Source organism: Anser anser, assembly GCF_964211835.1.
Source record: "Anser anser genome assembly, chromosome: Z".
Taxonomy (NCBI): Eukaryota; Metazoa; Chordata; class Aves; order Anseriformes; family Anatidae; genus Anser; species Anser anser.
Window position 1 is genome coordinate 22073198 of NC_139723.1, and position 19541 is coordinate 22092738.

The 19541-nt window shown below is 39.7% G+C and overlaps 1 protein-coding gene across 8 annotated transcripts in view; it reads right to left on the reverse strand.

Annotated features, from left to right (window-relative positions):
• ZNF608 (zinc finger protein 608) overlaps positions 1-19541 on the reverse strand; it is a gene marked incomplete at its 3' end in the record, with an annotated part of 110733 nt that overhangs the window by 62097 nt on the left and 29095 nt on the right. For all 8 annotated transcript variants that reach the window (XM_083818738.1, XM_083818735.1, XM_083818737.1 and 5 more), the window contains exon 3: positions 7575-7830. In XM_083818738.1, the coding sequence (XP_083674864.1) occupies positions 7575-7830 (256 nt within the window). The remainder of the gene's footprint in view (positions 1-7574; positions 7831-19541) is intronic.

Consider the following 19541-nt stretch of genomic DNA (forward strand, 5'->3'; position numbering starts at 1 on the left):
CTGTAAAATGTGGCATTCACCAGCTCTCTGCAGACAAACTGGCTGTTACTAACCCGGATAAATAAGACACTTAGGATACTCTCGGTCAGTTACTGCAACTGAACTACGGCTATGCTCTGCTTAGCATCATATCTCTATCCCTAAGCGCTGAGCAACAAGACGAGCACTGGGCAGTAAACAAATTACGCACCCCCCGAGCCTTAGAGATGCACAGCGTCTATAAACAATGCTGTAGGACTAGCACTACTTAGAGCCTGCAGTGTGCGTATGTTCAAGGAGGAAAGCTGACATTTAGAAACCAAATTTAACATTTAACGTAACAGCATATTTACACGTTTGCTGATCTGAAGCAATGGTGTAAGGAAGGAATGGAAGGGGCAATGAACTAGCTGGATTTCTCCACTGTGTTAAGAAAGCTGGAAATTCATAGTGGTTCTGTTTTCATTTCATCTTTTTCTCTTTTTTTTCTATTACAGAAATTCACTAACATGTGATGCATTCTATTACCTAAACAAATAGCCTTAAACTTAAATTACTGTTCAAATGAACAAGTAGTTGAGCATTTCTGAAAAAAGGAGTGTTCTGTAAAAGAATCAGAATTAAACTTGAGGTCAAAATATCTCCTTCTGACCTATAGCTCTGCCAGCAGGGAACGTTCATAATCTATTTTGCATCTCTCCTTCACTGAGAAGGTTTATACTGACACCATTTATCTACTGTTTGCTGTGAACTAAGAGCCCACAACGGTTTGGTTATCGTAGGCTGGCTGATTCATGGCAACTCATTAAAGTCACATCAACTCAGCTGTGTACACCTGGCTCATAAGAGCTGGTCCCAACGGCTTAAAAACACTTTAAGTAGCTTCTGTGGATAACACAGGGGTTTGCCTCTAAAATTATTATTCGCTTCAATTATTAAAGGTGAAAACACTATCAAATAGAGGAGAAGTAGCAGACTAATTGGGAAACTGAAGGGTGCACGTAGCAGTTTGTTCAGCCAGAGAGTTCCCTTTTTGGTTGTCTCAGCATAAGCATTTTTGCTACAGACATGCCACAAGAATAAAGTATGTCAAAATGCAACTAATGCCATACTGGCTTAGTCCAAGCACTCCTTGCCTCCCAAAGAGGCCTGCACTACGTGCTGCAGACAAACACACAAGAAACACTGCAGAAGCCAGTTATATGACAACATCAGGATTCACGTCCATTAACAAGCACTTACACTGTAAGGACAGGCACAATGGTGAGGTGATCAACCAACCACATGAAGTTTAACAAAGGCAAGTGCCGGGTCCTGCACCTGGTACTGGCTATACGTACAGACTGGGCAATGAGACGCTGGAGAGCAGCCCCGCAGAGAGGGATCTGGGGGTTGTGGCTGACAGCAAGTTGAATATGAGCCAGCAGTGTGCCCTGGCAGCCAGGAGGGCCAACCGTACCCTGGGGTGCATCAAGCATGGCATCACTAGTCGGTCGAGGGAGGTGATTGTCCCGCTCTACTCTGCGCTGGTGCAGCCTCACCTCGAGTACTGTGTGCAGTTCTGGGCACCACAGTACAAAAAGGACATTAAACTGTTGGAGAGTGTCCAGAGGAGGGCGACGAAGATGGTGAAGGGCCTAGAGGGGAAGACGTATGAGGAGCAGCTGAGGTCACTTGGCCTGTTTAGCCTGGAGAAGAGGAGGCTGAGGGGGGACCTCATCGCAGTCTACAACTTCCTTGTGAAGGGGAGTGGAGAGGCAGGTGACCTATTCACTGTAAACACCAGTGATAGGACCCACAGAAATGGTGTTAAGCTGAGGCGGGGGAAGTTTAGGGTGGACATCAGGAAGAGGTTCTTCACCGAGAGTGGTCGCACACTGGAACAGGCTCCCCAGGGACGTAGTCACTGCACCAAGCCTGTCTGAATTTAAGAAGAGATTGGACTGTGCACTTAGTCACATGGTCTAAACTTTTGGGCAGACGTGTGCGGTGCCAGGAGTTGGACTTGATAACCCTTACGGGTCCCTTCCAACTCAGGATATTCTATGATTCTATGATTCTATGATCAAGAAGGTCCCATAGACCCAACAAGCCTCAGCACACCTACTCCTAAATCCCTCTCACAGTCCAAGTCCTGTAAAATTAAACTCTTAAAAAACTTTTCTCACATAGCCTCCTTTGTCTCTAGGACACAAAGCATGACCTCCCAGATGTCTCTTGCAACATCGGTACAGTTTCCATAAAACACAACACTGTCTTTTCGGCATTTCTCGTGTGCTATGAGTTTCTATGTGATGCACGCGAAGCATCAGACTCCATGTACCTTACCTAATCCAGTGGGGCATCAGAGCTCTACAAACAATTATATATTTCAGGCTTCGTTAAGTCCATTCGTTTACTGGCTCCGGATCTCACAGACAAGAGAAAGAGGAACAGTAAAACGTAACATCTCAAAATATAAACACCTGTGCAGGCTTTTTGTGGTCACATACATTTTGATGATACTGGCTGGCACTCATACATGTCAGCTGATGGCTCTCCTAACAGCAGGAAAAAGCTGGGTTTAGTTTTTTTGGCTAGCTACATGAAGGGAACACCTATCTCCTCCATGAGCTGCTTCTCCCTAACACGGACAAAACCAAGCATGATGTTTGAACAGAGAACATCTTTGTGCTTCTCTCCCATAAAAATACCCACTGTCTTTCAGTTCTGTACTGAACATGGTGGTTAAGAATACCAAGCTGCTACTTCCTGTATTCAGCAAGTTAATGCTCAACATTACACATAAAGGGCAGAATACAAATGCACCCAGCTTGAAAGCTTATCTGTTTTTTCCAACTGTGTTGCTTGGTTTAATAAATGACATTACCTCGCTCTATAATCCTTGCCTGAGCTCAAGACAACAGTCTTGATTAACCACATTTATCTGAATTTTTATGTTTTCTCGTAAGGTTCTTTGATAAAACAGATTAGAAAAAAATTAATTTCTGCATTTGTTTACTTATATATTTGACAGTGCTTTCGACATTACAGGTTTCATTGTTTCATCATGCCTTTGCATATGTGAAAGTAGGAAGATGTGGTTGTTAAACCACAAAAAATTGCTAAGGGGAATCAGAGGCAGCCAGACTACTTCTCATTCTTCTAATGCTATTTCTATACTCACATACACACCCTTACTTATACACACATGTATGAACACATACATAACCACAGACATTTAAAACAGACTGTGTTCTTTCAAAACAGCATTTTGCAAAACCAACACCACCTAGTACAGCAAGGAGGAATTAACCTTAGTTCTGTGCAACAGGTATGTTTTCAAAACGACACCTATGCATCTTAGATGCAAACATGGCAGAGAAAACCGCCCACAAGTATCAGCATGTCTCTGGGTTATCTAAGTATTCTCCTTTCTCCTTGAAATTTCTGCAAAATAGTGTCAGAACTGACACTAGCATAAATCTGGAACACTGTAGAGGTGATCCCATCACATTTCTGAGATCCAATATAATTAAATTACAGCAAACTTCAGACTCCTGTTTCTGACACCCGCCAACTAGTCTTGAATTATAAAATCAACAAGCGAACACTTTAAAAAATCCAATTCATTATTCCATTATTTATTACTGAAGAACAACAGCAAGTTTTACCCAATCTGCACAAGAGGAAGAACGTAGATGCAGCAATGCGAGAACTCGAGAGCCGCGTGTTGACAGCTTGTTCTGCACACAAAGGCAGCAAGGTGACGGATGGCTGTCTCCTACACAGTTTTCAAGCAAACAAGACATCATCAGAACTAGTGCTTCTCACATCTAAAGGCTAACTCTATTACTAGACGCTGAACCAAAAACAGGACATGACCCAGGGCAACTGCGTGTGAAAAAACAGAAAAGTGAGCTCTAAGCAATTCAGAAAGTTGGTCGGTGGTTTCCTTTTTTTCTGGGTCATTTTTATTTCCTCCAGGCAGTAAGAAACAATTGCTGCTCTCTTCAAAACTGTTTTCCCAGAAGATAATTACACCATTTAGCAAGTACCTGATTCTAGATAAACCTTATTTCTCAGTATAGAAATACAGACATTTAGCAGTTGCTTCCCAGAAACAACCAAACAACAAAACCAGTAACACTACCAAGCTGCTTGTTATGATGGATTTTTACTGCTACTGGATGGTAGCTCCTGGAATCAAATGTCCACATCAGCTGCAAACTTTCAGGTTGATTTGTCCATAACCATTTCTCATTCCCCTCTTATACGATAACCTCAACTAGTTCCTTCCATACAATTTCTTCTTCAACCATTTACACCACTTCAGATACATTTTCAAGTCATTTAAACAAGGATGTTACACTGAAGAAAATGCACGCAGGATACATATGTTGAAATTAAACACTGCACAACTGAATAATGCAACTGAGAAATGCTCACATGATAATGGCATTCTCAGGAAATTATATTAGTAACACCACAGCTGTGGTTAATTACAAAGCCTTGTAATAAAATGTGACAGAATTCACATGCCAGCTTCACCTATACACATCTTAAGACTGAAACACTCTGGGAAAAAGTCTGATTTATTATATCTGCTGATTAAATCAACTGAATAGGTTATCATGGAGTAAATGAAAAGAGCTCTAGTAACAACACTCTCTTTGATCAGCCATGATTTTGTCTGAAATCGAAGGATGCTTTTTTTTCCCCTCTTTGGAGCAATTATCTTAAAAACACAAGTAATAAAACCAAACATCATCCTTCTCGTGACCTTGAAGAAACAATGCAACAGAACTTCAACGTTCCTAAAAGAAAACTGGTTACTTCAGATACTGAAAACCTTCAAAACATGCATTCTTGAGAAAATATCTTTTCCTCTAGAAAGCACGTGGTGGAATTAACAAAGAGTTCTATATAAACCATTGGATTTCACCTTCCTGTACTCACTTTACCTTTTTTTTTTTTTTTTAATAACTGTGTTCCCCACATCCTTTCTGTGTTTGCATTCCGAATGCTAGCTGCTGCAGCATATGATGTCTGCTCAGCAGCACATTTGGTTCACAGTTTCCATATGCAATAGTGGTTATGCAGACATCCTACAAGCCTATTCTAATCAGCTTACGACTCATCTTACAGAGTGGCTAAATCAGATACAAAATAATTCAAATATCTCAAAACACAAGCCAAGGTCAGAAATTTTCATACCTTAGCTTCTTGTTGTTGGTGGTAGTGGTATATTTTTTTTCCCTAAAGCAGCCATTTGATTTATAGACAGCTAAATAGATGTCAGTCTGCATGAACGTTTTTATTAGGCTTTGGAAACCAGTGAAGGGAGTAAATATGAAAAAACATACGGGTATCACAAAAGAAATTCATATTTCAATTGGACATTATGAACAACAAGATGGTTTTGTATCTCACCAGCTACAATGATTTCGGTTAGAGTATTCTGGATCTACACCAACTTTAGCTAAGGTCGTGTTCTGGCCTAATTAAAGTCAGAATCGTAACTGGAGAAAACGAGTATCTGATAATCATCCTCCTGTTAAAGGCAAATAGAAGACCCATCTGCACCCTGTTTTCTAAAATTTGGCAGAAATGGTTTTATGCAAGCTGCTACATAGTTGCTTTCATGAATGTGTCAGAAAATTTGAAAACAGCTAAATATATACATTTATGTGTGCCCCAAATGTCAAAATCCAATTAAAATGCAAAACTGATCAAGAACTCATTTTTCGTAACAGAGTCTTGATTGTGAACACCGGTTTGGAGGAAAAACAGAATACAAGTTACGATATTTTCTTCAGTTAAGCAGAGTCTGAAACAATACAAGACCACAGTACAAACTGTACAACACAAAATCCTATCAATTATCTTCAGTCGCTAAATCTACACTCTAGCTACAGTTCTAGAGCATTTAAAATCCCACTGCATGTATCACTGTACTCACTCATAGATGTAGACTTGCCAAACAGTATTTGTAAAGCTGTGAAAACAGGCACATTTAAAACCATTACACTTAAACATGCCGTCATTGAACTCTGAGTTGTTTCAGAAAATTGTTTTAGACAAACCGGGAAAAGGTTAAGGGAGTTAATTTCTATTAAATAACAAGAGCTTTTAAACCAGTGGAGTGCTGAGAAACTGGTAAATGGAATGTCATCCTGACCAGAACACACTTTTTTTTTTAATACTTCATTTCTGGTGCCAAACCTTTAACAAGACAGGCTTCTTAAATTCAGTGGGGGTCAGAAGTTTAGTTTATTCAGCAAGAATAACACTATTAATGGCTACTGCTCTTTCATGTCACCACAGTTAACGCCCACACATTCCAGCTCTCGTTAATACAGGCCAGTCAAGGAAAACTGGAGTTGCTACGGGCAGTCATCTCTGAAGGGATATTTTAAAACAGAATTTATATTGTGCTTTAAAAACAATCTAAGAGGCTCAATCTACCTTATGAATCTGCTGTAGACATATAGAGAGAAAGATGGATGGATGAAAGCATATACAAGCGAGTAAATCTGACTCTATTGATTTTTCAGAGGACAGTGCAGAGCATTTTGGTGAGGTCTTATGTATCACTGCAAAGGACCAAATGCCATTAAACGTATGTCTGCAGGATGTCAGGATTTATCACGAAGCAATGCACCGCTGTATTCTTTCATTACATCCTTTAGTAAATAATCTTGTTCTCACTGTTGACGGTGGTAGACCACTAACAATTAAACGATCCTCAAAACAAATGCAAGAGTAATCAAAGGGAGACTCTCACGCAGCTATAACTGGAGAAATCCAGTACTGTCAAAACAAAACCCGCAGTAGTTTAGGGGATACATGCAGTATTTTTAATATTAACAAGAGAATAATAATGAGCTTCTGAAAACCAAAATGGAAAAATCTGCATATCACAGCATAATCCTCTTTCTACTTTGTTCTAAATCATAGCCAATCAACATTCAGAATTCCCCGAAGCTCTCCAGCACTCCTACTTGGCCAAATGCCTTCAAAGGGTATTAAAGAAATCAGTGTGGCTTAGATAGCACTTCTTCACCAGATGGAACATCTCTCTTAGAACAAGGATGTTTTCCTCTTAAACCACGTTTCAAACAACCAAAATGCAAATGATTATCACAGTATCAAACAGAATTTCTGAAGGGTCTCTGGGGCCCCCATTATTATATAATGGCAGAATTTTTGATCGTAGTATCTGATATCCAAAATACTCAGCTAAGTTTTCATCTGAAACATTCACATATCCACTCCTCTCATATTCACTCTCCTCATGATTTGCATTTAAACAGCATATTTATGCTATTCCGTTAGATTTTTATTCATATGCATTTCTCAATACAGAAATACGAAACAATTCTATTGTTTATCGGGGTTACATGGCAGGTCATTTGGAAAAAGATGACTGCTTAAATAATAAAAACCTGCCGTTTGTTTTTAAAGGAAAAACCCACTAGCTTAGCTAGCAGCTGTGTCTGCCACTGTACATTATGATGTCCCAATAGACAAGCAAGCCCCTGCACAGTACCCAGGCAGAATCTCCTCCTTGTTAACATATCTAACAGACAAGCCTAATGGAAAAAACAATTTACCTTCTTCGGTTTCATGCCACACAATTCCTTCCAAGTTCACACTGGTCCCAGGCTCACAGGGTCCAAGGCATTCGGGTTCTGTTACAACTCCAATCTCGCAAGTATTTACACCCACTGAACGAGTCCGTACCAAAAGCTGCTCGACTGGTGCTGCAATATTGGATGAAGATGGGGAAAAGTAGGAAGGCAGAATCTGAGGTGTGATACTGCTGGAAATCGGAGGTGGAGGTGCAGGCACTGTAAACAGGGGATCAACCTGAAAACAACAGACAAACTTACTATAACGATGCTGTGAGATTTAAAAAAAAAAAAAAAAAAAGCTAAAAACAAACAAAAGAAAATCCAGTTTGCTTGGACTGCATTTGCATATGCAGGGATTTGGAGTACCATTGGTAATTTCAGTTTTATGAATTTAATTTTGTCGACATCAGCCCAAATGCTGCACATGAAAAATTATGTACAAAAATATCTATCATGCTAAACAAGGCAAATTGCTATGTTTCTACAAGACTATTCCCTGTTGTCACAGACAGCTAGTATAAAATAAACATTTTTGTGTTTTGTTTTGTTTTTAAGAAAAAAGGATTGAGGACACTTTTTTCTCGGTGCTGACAGAGACTGATTTGTGGATGGAAATTAATTTTGTAAACTGGCAACTTCATTTTCTATTTAAAGAAAAACATTTATAAAGACAGAACAAAGACACACAAATGACATTTTTTTCATCTGCATCATCTAGAAATTAGTACTTGGAACAATTCTAATACCCAAATGCCATCAAATATAATCTCTTGTCTTCCAGTCACTTAAAATGCATTAGGATCACTCACCTAACAGCTTACAGATAACATTTACGTCTTTCCACTTGAAATAACGGGTGAGGACTTTTACAGGAATCTATCAAAACCACGTAATATCTGAGGGCTTCCAAAACGCATACATGGAAGAATACAATTTGCCAGACAATCAGCCCGTGCACAGAAAACTCATATACAGTCAATGCGTCTATATGGACTTTAGAAGTTATCTTTGCTGTATGACTTTCAATATACCCAGTAGTATATTTTCTGTACAAGGATCTAGCCTGAGTGTTCTTAGTATTTTACTATGGTCACAAGGTCTTTTGAAACTGAAAAGATAAATGAGGATTGTACCCACTAAACTAGCTAAAACAATTAAATGTAACTCCTAAAATTCATGTGTATTTGGCCCACTGGATCATAGACACCACACCCCAAAATCCTTCTTCAGTCCAACAATTCAGAAAGATAGCTTTCTAGCTACTTTCAAATTGATGATTAAATGTCTTTAAGTCTAGGTTGTTTTTAATTTTGGACCCCTGTAAGAAGGCTTAACAGGAAAGAGAAGATGACTCACTTCACATTGTCATCTAGGTCTCATTTAAATATATCTTAACATAGATCAAGGTTAATTCTGCATTGTCTTAAAGCCCAATTAGCAAATGGGAGGCAACAAGAAAAAAGTACTAAAGAGTATTACCCTTCTATCACATATATTTTGGATCACATATCAGATCACTCATCTTATGGACACTTTCGATAATGAGAAAATGAAATGGAAATCTAAAATGATACAGGTAAATGGCCTTTGTAACAATTAATTCTTTTGCTTTAAGCCTTATTCATAAAAACAAACAGAGAGCCAACTTGTAATTGTGCATGCAGGTCCTGAGTCAGCTAAATATTAAACAAAAGCATTTAGTATGTTCTTTGTATAATAAGCCTGGACTGTGATCTCGATTATACTAGAACCAGGGAGAAGACAGGAGAGACCTATAATCACATTCTTCCCTTACAACTTTTCTTCACCGGGGAGGAGGAGCTCTGCTAATTTAAGACTGTAATAGGACTTCATATAGGCCTTTTTAATTAGGAATAATTTTCAGGTTAGAGATAGAACAAAGCAAAGGGGAAAAAAAAATCAAAGCACAACATGAATACTAAAAGTATCCATTAGGTGTAAAAGCCTACTAATACCAACAAAACACTACCAAGCACAAGCAGTTACTGTGGCACAAAGCAATGCAGTGGTGCAGCAGTATCTTCACTCTTTACACCATGGTGTTTGCAAAGTCTGAACACAAACACATATCCCTTGCAACACAGACATGAGTGCACACATGCAAATCAAGTACTAAATGGCCCCCAGGAGCAGCAGTTCTCTCTTGCAATGTCTAGCAGTAAGCATAAAACCATGACCCGTGTGCCTGGTCCGAGGGGACACGGGCTTTGTGCTACGTGGACGGGCTGCCTCATGGGGCTCTGTCAGCGTCTCGCCATTGGCATGTACCCTGGGGTGCCATTTGGAGGAGTACTCAACCCTCAACCCACCTCATCGCAAGCCAGAGGAGAACGTGTATCCTCAGCTGGCAGGGCAGGGGAGCCTTGTGCTTTAGAAAAGCTAAGCCTTATAAAACCTTTATAAAATGAAGAAATGCTATTGAATGGCCTGCTTGATGGTTTACGTGGTGTTTTGTAATGCTGTGCAAAATCTCCTAGTCCACATGCAACATCATTCTTCCGTAAAACGCGCTCATCACAAGGACAGAGGAAAAAAAAAAAAAAGTTTGCTATTATCAAACTAAACTAGCAAATGTTTTAAATGAATGCAGACTAAACAGGCAGATGTGTCTTCCATTTTCCAAGTCTTGTAATTGGTAAAAAGCAGCTAAAAAGCAAGCACGGATCTGGGAATGTAGCCTACCAACTTCTTCGTTACAAATATTTGTACTCGGCTCTGGCTTATTTAGAACTGCTAATAGATGTCCATGTTTTCCGTGAAAATGACTCCTATGGGACAAGGCCAAAGAGTGGCTGCTGCAGAGAAAGGGGCTGCTGCTGTGCTACATCCGAGCACCGAGCCTCTGGCTGAGAACTCAGTGGACATTAACTCTCCCTGAGGTTCGTGAGAGCTTCACGAGTATGATGACCTTACTCATACCACAAAATACACAGAGCGTAAATATTGCTTCAGTTTTCCGTGCTTTAAAACGACCCCATCCTGTTTGATAACCGTAATGCCAGCAGAGCGGAGTGGAGGCTCTCAGTTATAGCTGTGGTGACACGGTTGTTGTCTTGAATCCTCCAAAGGGCACTGATGTGAGCTATTGGAGGCAAAGAGGGAGGCAGGAAGGCCGCCATCTCCAGTGGAAAACAGGCACATAAGACTAACATCTGGTGGTGGCAGACTGTCAAACTGAGGAAAGTTAATGTCAAGAACAGACGCTCTGCAGTTTCTCACTGTTATTTCTGCATGATTATTCCCAGGTGTTGGTGCATACTGAGCAGTAGCCTTTCTGTTTATCACACAATCCAATATGAGAATGAAAAGCTAAATCTGAGGAGAGTTATTTACATAGATGCTCTCTTTATACACGTAATCAAAGGGCTCCAGAAAAGACTGAAATATTCAAGCAATATTTTCTTCATTCACCTAATTCCAAGAGCTTTTGAGAGCTGATTAGTAACAAAGGTTACAAAGCTGGAGTGTTATTCATAGCAGCTTTCCACTGCCAAGTGTTTGATTGTATCGGAGAGCTATGGCTCTCGGTAGCAGGAAGCTCATAGAAAATGAAGAATGCTTGCCAAGCACTGTAGTCAGTGCTCCATGGAGTGCTCCTCTATCTGAACATGACAAAAAATATTTTGTTGGCAGCATGACATTAGCCTGTATGTGGAAAAGGGTCTGGATAAGAGGAAATGCCACACTAGCTACTTTCTAATATGCAGACCTTCTAATAAACAGGGTTTCCCTTCAATTACGCAGGCACTTTAGATACTGTAATTAAGTTTTACTCATCAAAACTCATCCTTCCAATGCAGTGTAAGTTTCTAAAATCATGTTTGCAAATGGATATTTGATGTTCTTTGCAGACAATTTCCTGCTGACCTATGGGCAATGCCGAGCGCAGAGAAGGCAGCGCAGAGATTTGAGGGGACTTCTTAGATGGGCAAGTGCTCAGCATCCTACTACTGCAATCAGCAGTATCATACTCTGATTTCTTCAGGGGTGGAAGAATGTCAAGTCCTTCTGGGACAGACTCTCTCATGTACTCCCAAGGGAAACCCACATGAACCAAAGAGCAGCAAAATCTCAGGAACATCTATGGTCATATGCACCATGCCATTTATTTATCTGGCCAGAAGCAAATTCACAGTATTACTCAAAGTAAACTCCCTTTTTACAGAGATTTAAGTAGATAACATTTGATCATACTACCGCATGAATGTATTCTGTATCTATTCATATCTATGCCCCATCCCTGGAGGCGTTCACGGCCAGGCTGGATGCAGCTTTGGGCAGCCTGTTCCAGTGGTTGGCAACCCTGCCAGCACCAGGGGGGTTGAAACTAGATGATCTTTAAGGTCCTTTTCAACCCAGGCCATTCTATGATTCAATGATTCTATGATTTAGTTCATTCATTTCAACTTTGAAAACTTTCAGAGGGCATCTGTCTAAAGTGTGAAATGTTTCTGTCATAGTCAGAAAATGCAAACAAGAAAATAGCTGCCACACAGCCAGGCCATGTGATGTGAACCACTGAAGTGTGCAATCACATCTATAGCCATGAAAGTATGTGTAGTTTTGCCTCATTAATGAGGATACATCTTTGAAGATAAATTTTCATGAAGATAGAGTCTACCAGCATAAGACCAAACAGGGTCATACACCACCGCAGTGTTACCATGTGATTCTGAAATGTACATGCCAAAAGCCATTCACTCCATCCACCAATATACAGACTGGAGAAAAGTCCAGGTTTAAGAAGCAGCTTTAAGGCTCAGGATAACCCCTTGCAAGAAGTTATTGCCTTCTAAATTGAGTAACATTTACTACAGACATTGCCAAGTGGGAATATCTGCAGCAGCAGAAACAATGCAAGAAGAACCTATTCCAGACCTAATCTGGGGTATACCTAAAAAACAAAGCCTGACTCTTTGCAAAACTAAATCATTCCTTAAAAAAGACACCAATGTAAGATTGAAAGAAATGAGAAACCTCCAACCTTGAAACTGACACTGACAAGATCTTTAGAGTTATTATTACTTAACGTGTCTGAAATGAAAAGCGGGAAAAAATGGAAATCAGGCCTATATGAAAGTCTTGCTTCTCTCCAAATTGCTTTTTCTAGATTTCACGGTATAGGAGAGATTACCTTGTTTTTATATAAAGTATGCCTGCCCTACCTTAATGCTCTAAAGCAACAACGACCGTAGAAGACCTCATTCTAATCTCATTCACAACATCATAAATCAGAAGTAATTCTAACGAAATCAATGAAAACTACTGTGAAGGAAAACAAATGTGGGAGAATCTGACATGGAAAAAATGTTAGTGTGCTCTGGAGTGTGTCTGCCCTTCTTGGAATCTCATACAACCCTTGCCCCACAAGAACTTACATCTAAAACATAAAGCTAGTCCTTCATATTCTACTCTGTTACCTTAGGCATATTTGTTACCCTGTAATAAAAATGACCTCCATAAAGAATATTGGTTTTATATGAAAAATATCAATTAGATCTCAATTCAGTATTTCTTTCATTCAAACTCACTCAACAAGCCATGCAGAAGAATTTTGACTCTGTACTTAACAGAACTGATTTTTTTTTTTTTAAATAGCACTAAATTGTTCTCAGAAGTAATTATACCTCTGAAATACTGGTTAATAACAAAGATGTTGTATTTATTAAAACACCTATTTACTGACTAATATAGGCATTTTAGGAAAACAAGTTTTCTACATCAAATTTATTGGGGAAAAAAGGTCAGTGCTGTTAAAGACACATTTAGAATATAGGAAAGAAATATAAGATGCAGATATCTGTTACAAGCCTTACATTCAACATACAGGACAGTCAGAGGTAGTAAGAAAATTAGTTTTTTTGGTCAACTTATTTGAGAATCATAGGAGCTTGAATATTAAGGAAGAATGAAGGAGATTCAGACTGCCTTAATTGCATCCAAATTTTAGACTTAAATTCTCAATTCAAGAATAATCCATAAAATGTGCTTTCCCAATATTGTAGTATATTGACAAGAAATCCAAGATGTAATTGTGTTGAACTGAATAACACAAGTAGCATCTACATGGAGACTCTAAGTATTTCCTGTACCTAAAGTGAACTTCTCCACTTAACTCAACTGAAAGCTGGGAAGGAAAAAAAAAAAAAGAAAAAAGAAAAAAAAAAAGCAAGTGAAAGGACACTGTAAGGGAAAATGGCCCTTTTTTCCCTGTACATTAGCACATCGCTCATATCTGGAATAACTTCTGTATTCTGAATATGAAGCAAAAAAAAATCCACTCAAAACTCTTATGCTATTTTTTGTAATGGGAAAAAAATACTGCTTGTATTCAAGTTTTTTCTATGCCACTCAATTAACTGTTAAATGAGCAAACACACTCCTGCAAAGACAGTACCTTTTGATAGTTATGTACTCTTTGTGCATGCAGACCTCCAGACCTTCTCACTCAGGATAGGACTGTATCTTTGGCTGTTCCACCAATACTATACGGGTAATATTTTTTAGGACAGCGCTAACATACAATGAAGAGCATGATGAGAACTGAAAGCTTTCAGTAGGGTTTAATGCAGAGACAATGGTGCTGAACACCAGGCATGGAAACCACCTTGACCTCTCTTGTGTCTCCTGTTCTAGCTCAGATGCTTGGGATTTCCCAGTGACATTCACCCGTTTTACTGTGGGAAAGATGAGCATTTGACAGTTGCCAGTGATATCCTTCTGCCAAGGGCTGCATCTGTGAAAAACTGTATGTCAATTCAAAGTTTGGCAGAGGCCTGGGAGGATGCCCAGATCACCACCTGCAATTTTCTAGTGAAGATATTTCTCCTCTTTCAGCCCAAGAAAACCATATTTATTGAGATAACTTTGCCCATAGGTCTCTAGAGCAGCCTTCTCCATTGAAAGTTGGTTTCTCCTACTCAGCAGCTCTGTCTGCACTTCCAGTCTTCAGTCACCACATGGCTGTTTTGCTAAGCCTTAACAGAGAATGAACAGCACTGAACCTCTCTCAAGATCCCTGTGCTGTCTGCAGAGACACACACTGTTCCACTCGTCAAGAAAGACATTTCTGTGAACTGTTTGGATTTACAGAGAGCGTGCACAAGACGATCTCCAGCACCAGACAGTGTCATGTGACCAAATACGGTAAAAATCGAGGCACCATTATTTCCTAGTAAGGGATTAGGTATACCTTTTTCTAGTTCTGTGACCTTTTGGAAGAGGTAAACTATGACAATGATGGTTTTCGTCTAAACAAAATGACAATCACTGCTTCTTCTCCACAAGTGTTTGCTTGACTCAACCATGAAAAACATAAGGTATTTCCTTACAGAAATGCATTGAACTGTTGCATTTCTATTCAAGTTTTCATTCCCTCTCCAAGCAAATCTTACCACAACCCTACAACCCTGCAGCAACAGTTAACAAAACTAACAAAAGATGGTTTCAGTTAGTCAGTGTCACTGCAGCTCTGGTGGAAGATCTGCCTTTGCAGCCATTCCAGTAGGGATATAAAGAATCAATATAGTTCTGCGATTTTTGTTTCCAGGAATCTGCATTGCAAAATCCGGACTAAAGCAAGACTCTGAGGAGAGCAAGAGTACCTTTAGTCAGCTTCTTCGCACTTCATTGACTTCTTGCACATCGATATGCCAGCATTAGATTTTTGTTTCCTTCTACCCATTTCTTGACTACTCTACTTTGTGAGTTTTAAGTCTGTACATGGTGATTCAGGCTGTTGATTCCTCAGTTCATTAATTCACCTCTATAATCCTCAGACAAAGAACTGAACTTCCCTGATGGTCTATGTATACAAAAACCTTTTATTTGTCTAACTAGATTCTTACAGATGATATTTTTAGCATGTTCTGAATATTAATCATTTCACTTCATGGACTTCTATTTATCCATGTCTACTGACCCCAAAAATTCTAATTTAGCTAGCCCTTAGATAAGACAGGTGAATCTTCCTATAATATTGCCTTACGTCTCTTACTTGGGCTTTTGCATAGAATGTAGTATCTTGCCTTGGTTAGTTCCGCTCTCTCTCTCATACAACATTTCATGGTATTAGCTATAAACACTACAAAGCACCTGATACCATGCCCCAAATCTATTTAAAGAACAAGTCATTATTACTACCTTTAAGAACGGGACAGATGCATTTATGATTTTTCAGCAGCTCACTGAAGAAAACAAGTTTAAAATGACCTTTCAGCTTCCATTTTCAGCCTGGTAATTCTACTGAAAAGGAAGCTGAATCATTATTATTTAGCTATTCCTACAACTACCTGCTGTTGGAGAATTATAGTTAATAATAATAAAAAAGCTTTACTCTCAAAGTAAAAAATAAAAATAAAAATAAAAAAGAACAAAAAAACAACTATCTCTCCAGCTCTCCCAATTCAGAATATTTACAGTCTCTTAGGGAAAGTCAATTTATTATAACTTTCTTTTTTTTTTTTTCCTTTCAACTGGTGTATATCTTAACTCTGGTGTAAATCCAGAGTAGTTTCACTGAAGCAAAACTAACGGCAGAATTTGGATTGTAGTGTTTGTTTTACCAGCTACAGGCGTAATCAGCATTTCAAATAATTTTTTACGTGAAGATTTTTAAGAGGAAATAATCCTTGTAAGGAGGAAACTGCTAATACTTATTTAATTCAGAATGCATTTTTTTTCCTCTTTGTACACTGAATATGGCACTGACACAAAGTGTCCAATAATCCTTAATGAAACTAAAGGATTAAATTCGCAATATGAAGACAAATATAAGATCTGGAGTCAACACTGAAGACTTCTGTAAATTTACTTACCCACTTGCCTCAGTTTTGAGACAATTCAGTCTTGGCAGAGAGGAAAAACCCAGGTTTAGTGTTCTTTTAATTCTCTTTCATGAAACTATCTACACTATAGGCACCAAATCATCTGGTTACACGCCCTGGAACAGACAGCTGAAGACTCTTCCTGTGGCTTAGCAGCAGGCAACCTTGAGATGCCTCTTCCCATGTCCCTACCTCGAAGACATTTTTTTTCTACTGATTTTACCTTAGTACCCAGGGATCATCATTAGCATGTTCTCTAAGCACCCAGCACAGACAAAAGTTTACGTTTGCAGACTTTCAGTAAAGGTTTATCATTCCTGTCTTGCTGAGAAAGAACAGAGCCATGGAAAGGACATGGTTTCACTCCACAAATTCCAGATACCGTTACTGAAACACCTTGTGCTTCAGTACATCAGTCTAACCTTTAATTTCCCCTTTCACACGCTGTCTCATAGACTATTTTACAGTCCAGCAGTGATCAACAACTGCTGCAAATGAAGCTTCCTTTCTGTTCAAATAAAGCAAAGGAAAGCATTAGCTCAAATATTCCACATTTTATGTGTGGTATTCTACAGTCAGTCGCACCTTCTATTCTCTGCTCTGCCTGAATTGTACACATGCTTTTTACTCTGTTCACTGCATGACGAATTTATAACAAAAAGAAACATTTCTGTGCACATGGTAGAAACTCAAATATTTTGCTCAACTGAAATAAAGAATAAAACTAATCTAAGCTGTCATGAAATCATGAAATGCCTCTGGCAGTTCTATCAAAGTACATAGACATGTACAGATCCTTTGAAGAAATGAAACTGCAGTTTATCAAGTGTGATTTATAAGCAACACAGATTTAGCTAGGAGATAACACTGCTGTCTAATCATTAGTAGTCAGACAACAGCCATGTGAACACATCAATTATGGGCCACTGCCAAAAGCCCTTGAGATCCCAGAGATTAACAGCCAATCCTCTATTTTACAAGCTCACATCAAAAAGAATATTAATAAGAGGAGGGGCAATGTGAAAGCTTGTCAGAGTAATTCACGCACTAAAACAAGGCATTTTTCCCTTTGCTCTGCCTTGAACTGGTCCATGAAAAAAGCTGGCATCAGCTACAAAGCGCAAAGCTGCCAATTTCTCAGAAAATGTTTTTCATTAACATATGGGAAGTTGTAAAAGGCTGCAAAAGCCCTATTTGGTGGATAAAGGCGACAACTTCTATGCATTCCTTTCCTGAATGTATCAATTATACAACCTCAATCATTATTCAGATATTTGGAAATGAACATCCACGCACAGAAGTGTTTGATGGCTTTTCTCTCAAAACCAGAGCCATTTACTATTATAAACAAATTAGCCAGCCTTCCAGGCATCCATTTACTCTGTCTCACTAATGACTTACAAAAGCTAAAGCAGAAATACTACCAAATCAGGTTCACTTCAGTCTTGAAAGGTGTGGGAAAAGGTCCCACAAATGTGCCTTTCTTTCTGACTGGTATATAGCGTGGCTGACAAGAGGTTTATTTTTCTTCCATGCAAATGAAGAGAAACAACATGAGAATATAGGAAGACAAAAGCTGCTATGTCTCTGTAAAATGCAAACATGGCTATTGAGATGGACCTAAACCAGCCTACCGCTGGCACTTGAAATGCTGCAAAATGAACTGGTTAGTCTTTGAGATCAGTTCACTCACTATCCTGTCATCTGTTATCCCTGTATGGACCTGACCCAGGGGTCTAAAAATGCAAAGAGTTGTCTAACAGCATGCCTCTCTGATCAATTCCACCAATGCTGTATTTTAGGGTACACTGTGAAGGAGGGAATTTGGTTTGTGGGGCCTTTCCAGAGCTACCTTACCATGCTCTAGCTCAGGTACTGCCAGCGACTAACTAAAGGGCAGGTAAGAGGCAGGAACCTCCTAGGCTGAATCTGCAGCTTGGAGCCTGTAACGCAAGAATTACACCCCCAGCACACACGCTGACCAACAGTCACTCTGAACAGTTGCACTTTGCTCTGTTCTTCCAGATACTTGTCCCCGTCAGCCGCTTTCACCAAGCCTGCTGCCCATCCTGGCAGAGGATGGCACGCAGGCAGCAGCCTTCCTGAGCAGTGGATTCGTACTGCAGAGCAGCAGGAGCACAGGGACATTGTTTGGGTGGACCCTGTTTGGGTGGGTAACCACAGTGGTGGTAGCCTCCACGGCCATCCCTGCTGCAGGGACACCTGCCGTGGCAGTTTTAACTGAGGCTGTAGTCTTCCATCAGCTCTTGTGTTCCCACAGCCGAGCAGGTGCACGGCTCAGATCCTGACAAAAAGCTCCATGATTTGTCTCTTGGTTTTGGTGGGACTCATCCTGACATGCCAGGCCCAGAGGAAAGCAGGACGTGACAGCTCAGTTTGAGATTGGTTTCCGCAGGTGAGACCCCCCCCAGGCATCACACATGCACTGAAGGGCACGGACGACCCTAACAGAGACCTGTCACATCTCAGGTGCACCCCGATGCCTGACAACTCCATATTATGTGTCACAGGCCTTCGCTGACTTGGGCTTGTGCTTTCTTCTTCCTCTAGTGAAAGCTGTGCCTGAAAGCACAGCCTGCTGTACCGCACCAGGTCCTCAAAGATCTACCACTCACAGATTAACAGCTGATAGAATTTTAGAAATACTTTGTATGTTACCCTAGACACAGTTGGGGAACATGTCCACTGATACATGTCCAAAAAGGATGTATGTCTTTTTCATGTCTAATAGGGACTCCATGCTGTGAGAGGCCACCTTCAAAAAACCTAAATCTTTAATTTCAGTGTATTCTCTCGTGCTTCATCTCTATTATTTTATGAGGACTGCCAATTTTGAGATGATTTTATGATTTTGCATTAGCTGCTTAAAAGCTTACCTGGGAAAACATTTACTGGGGAGATGTCATCTAAACCAATTGCTAACCTCCATAAGAGTATCATAAAATAGGAAAGTAATTCAGCCATGGTGCAGCTGATCAAATACAATTTTTCTTTAATGAAAATATGTTAGATTTATTAAGAGGCCATGTTCTTTTTCAGCTGGCCGAGACAGGAAATTTATCTTCCAAGCGTTCTCTCA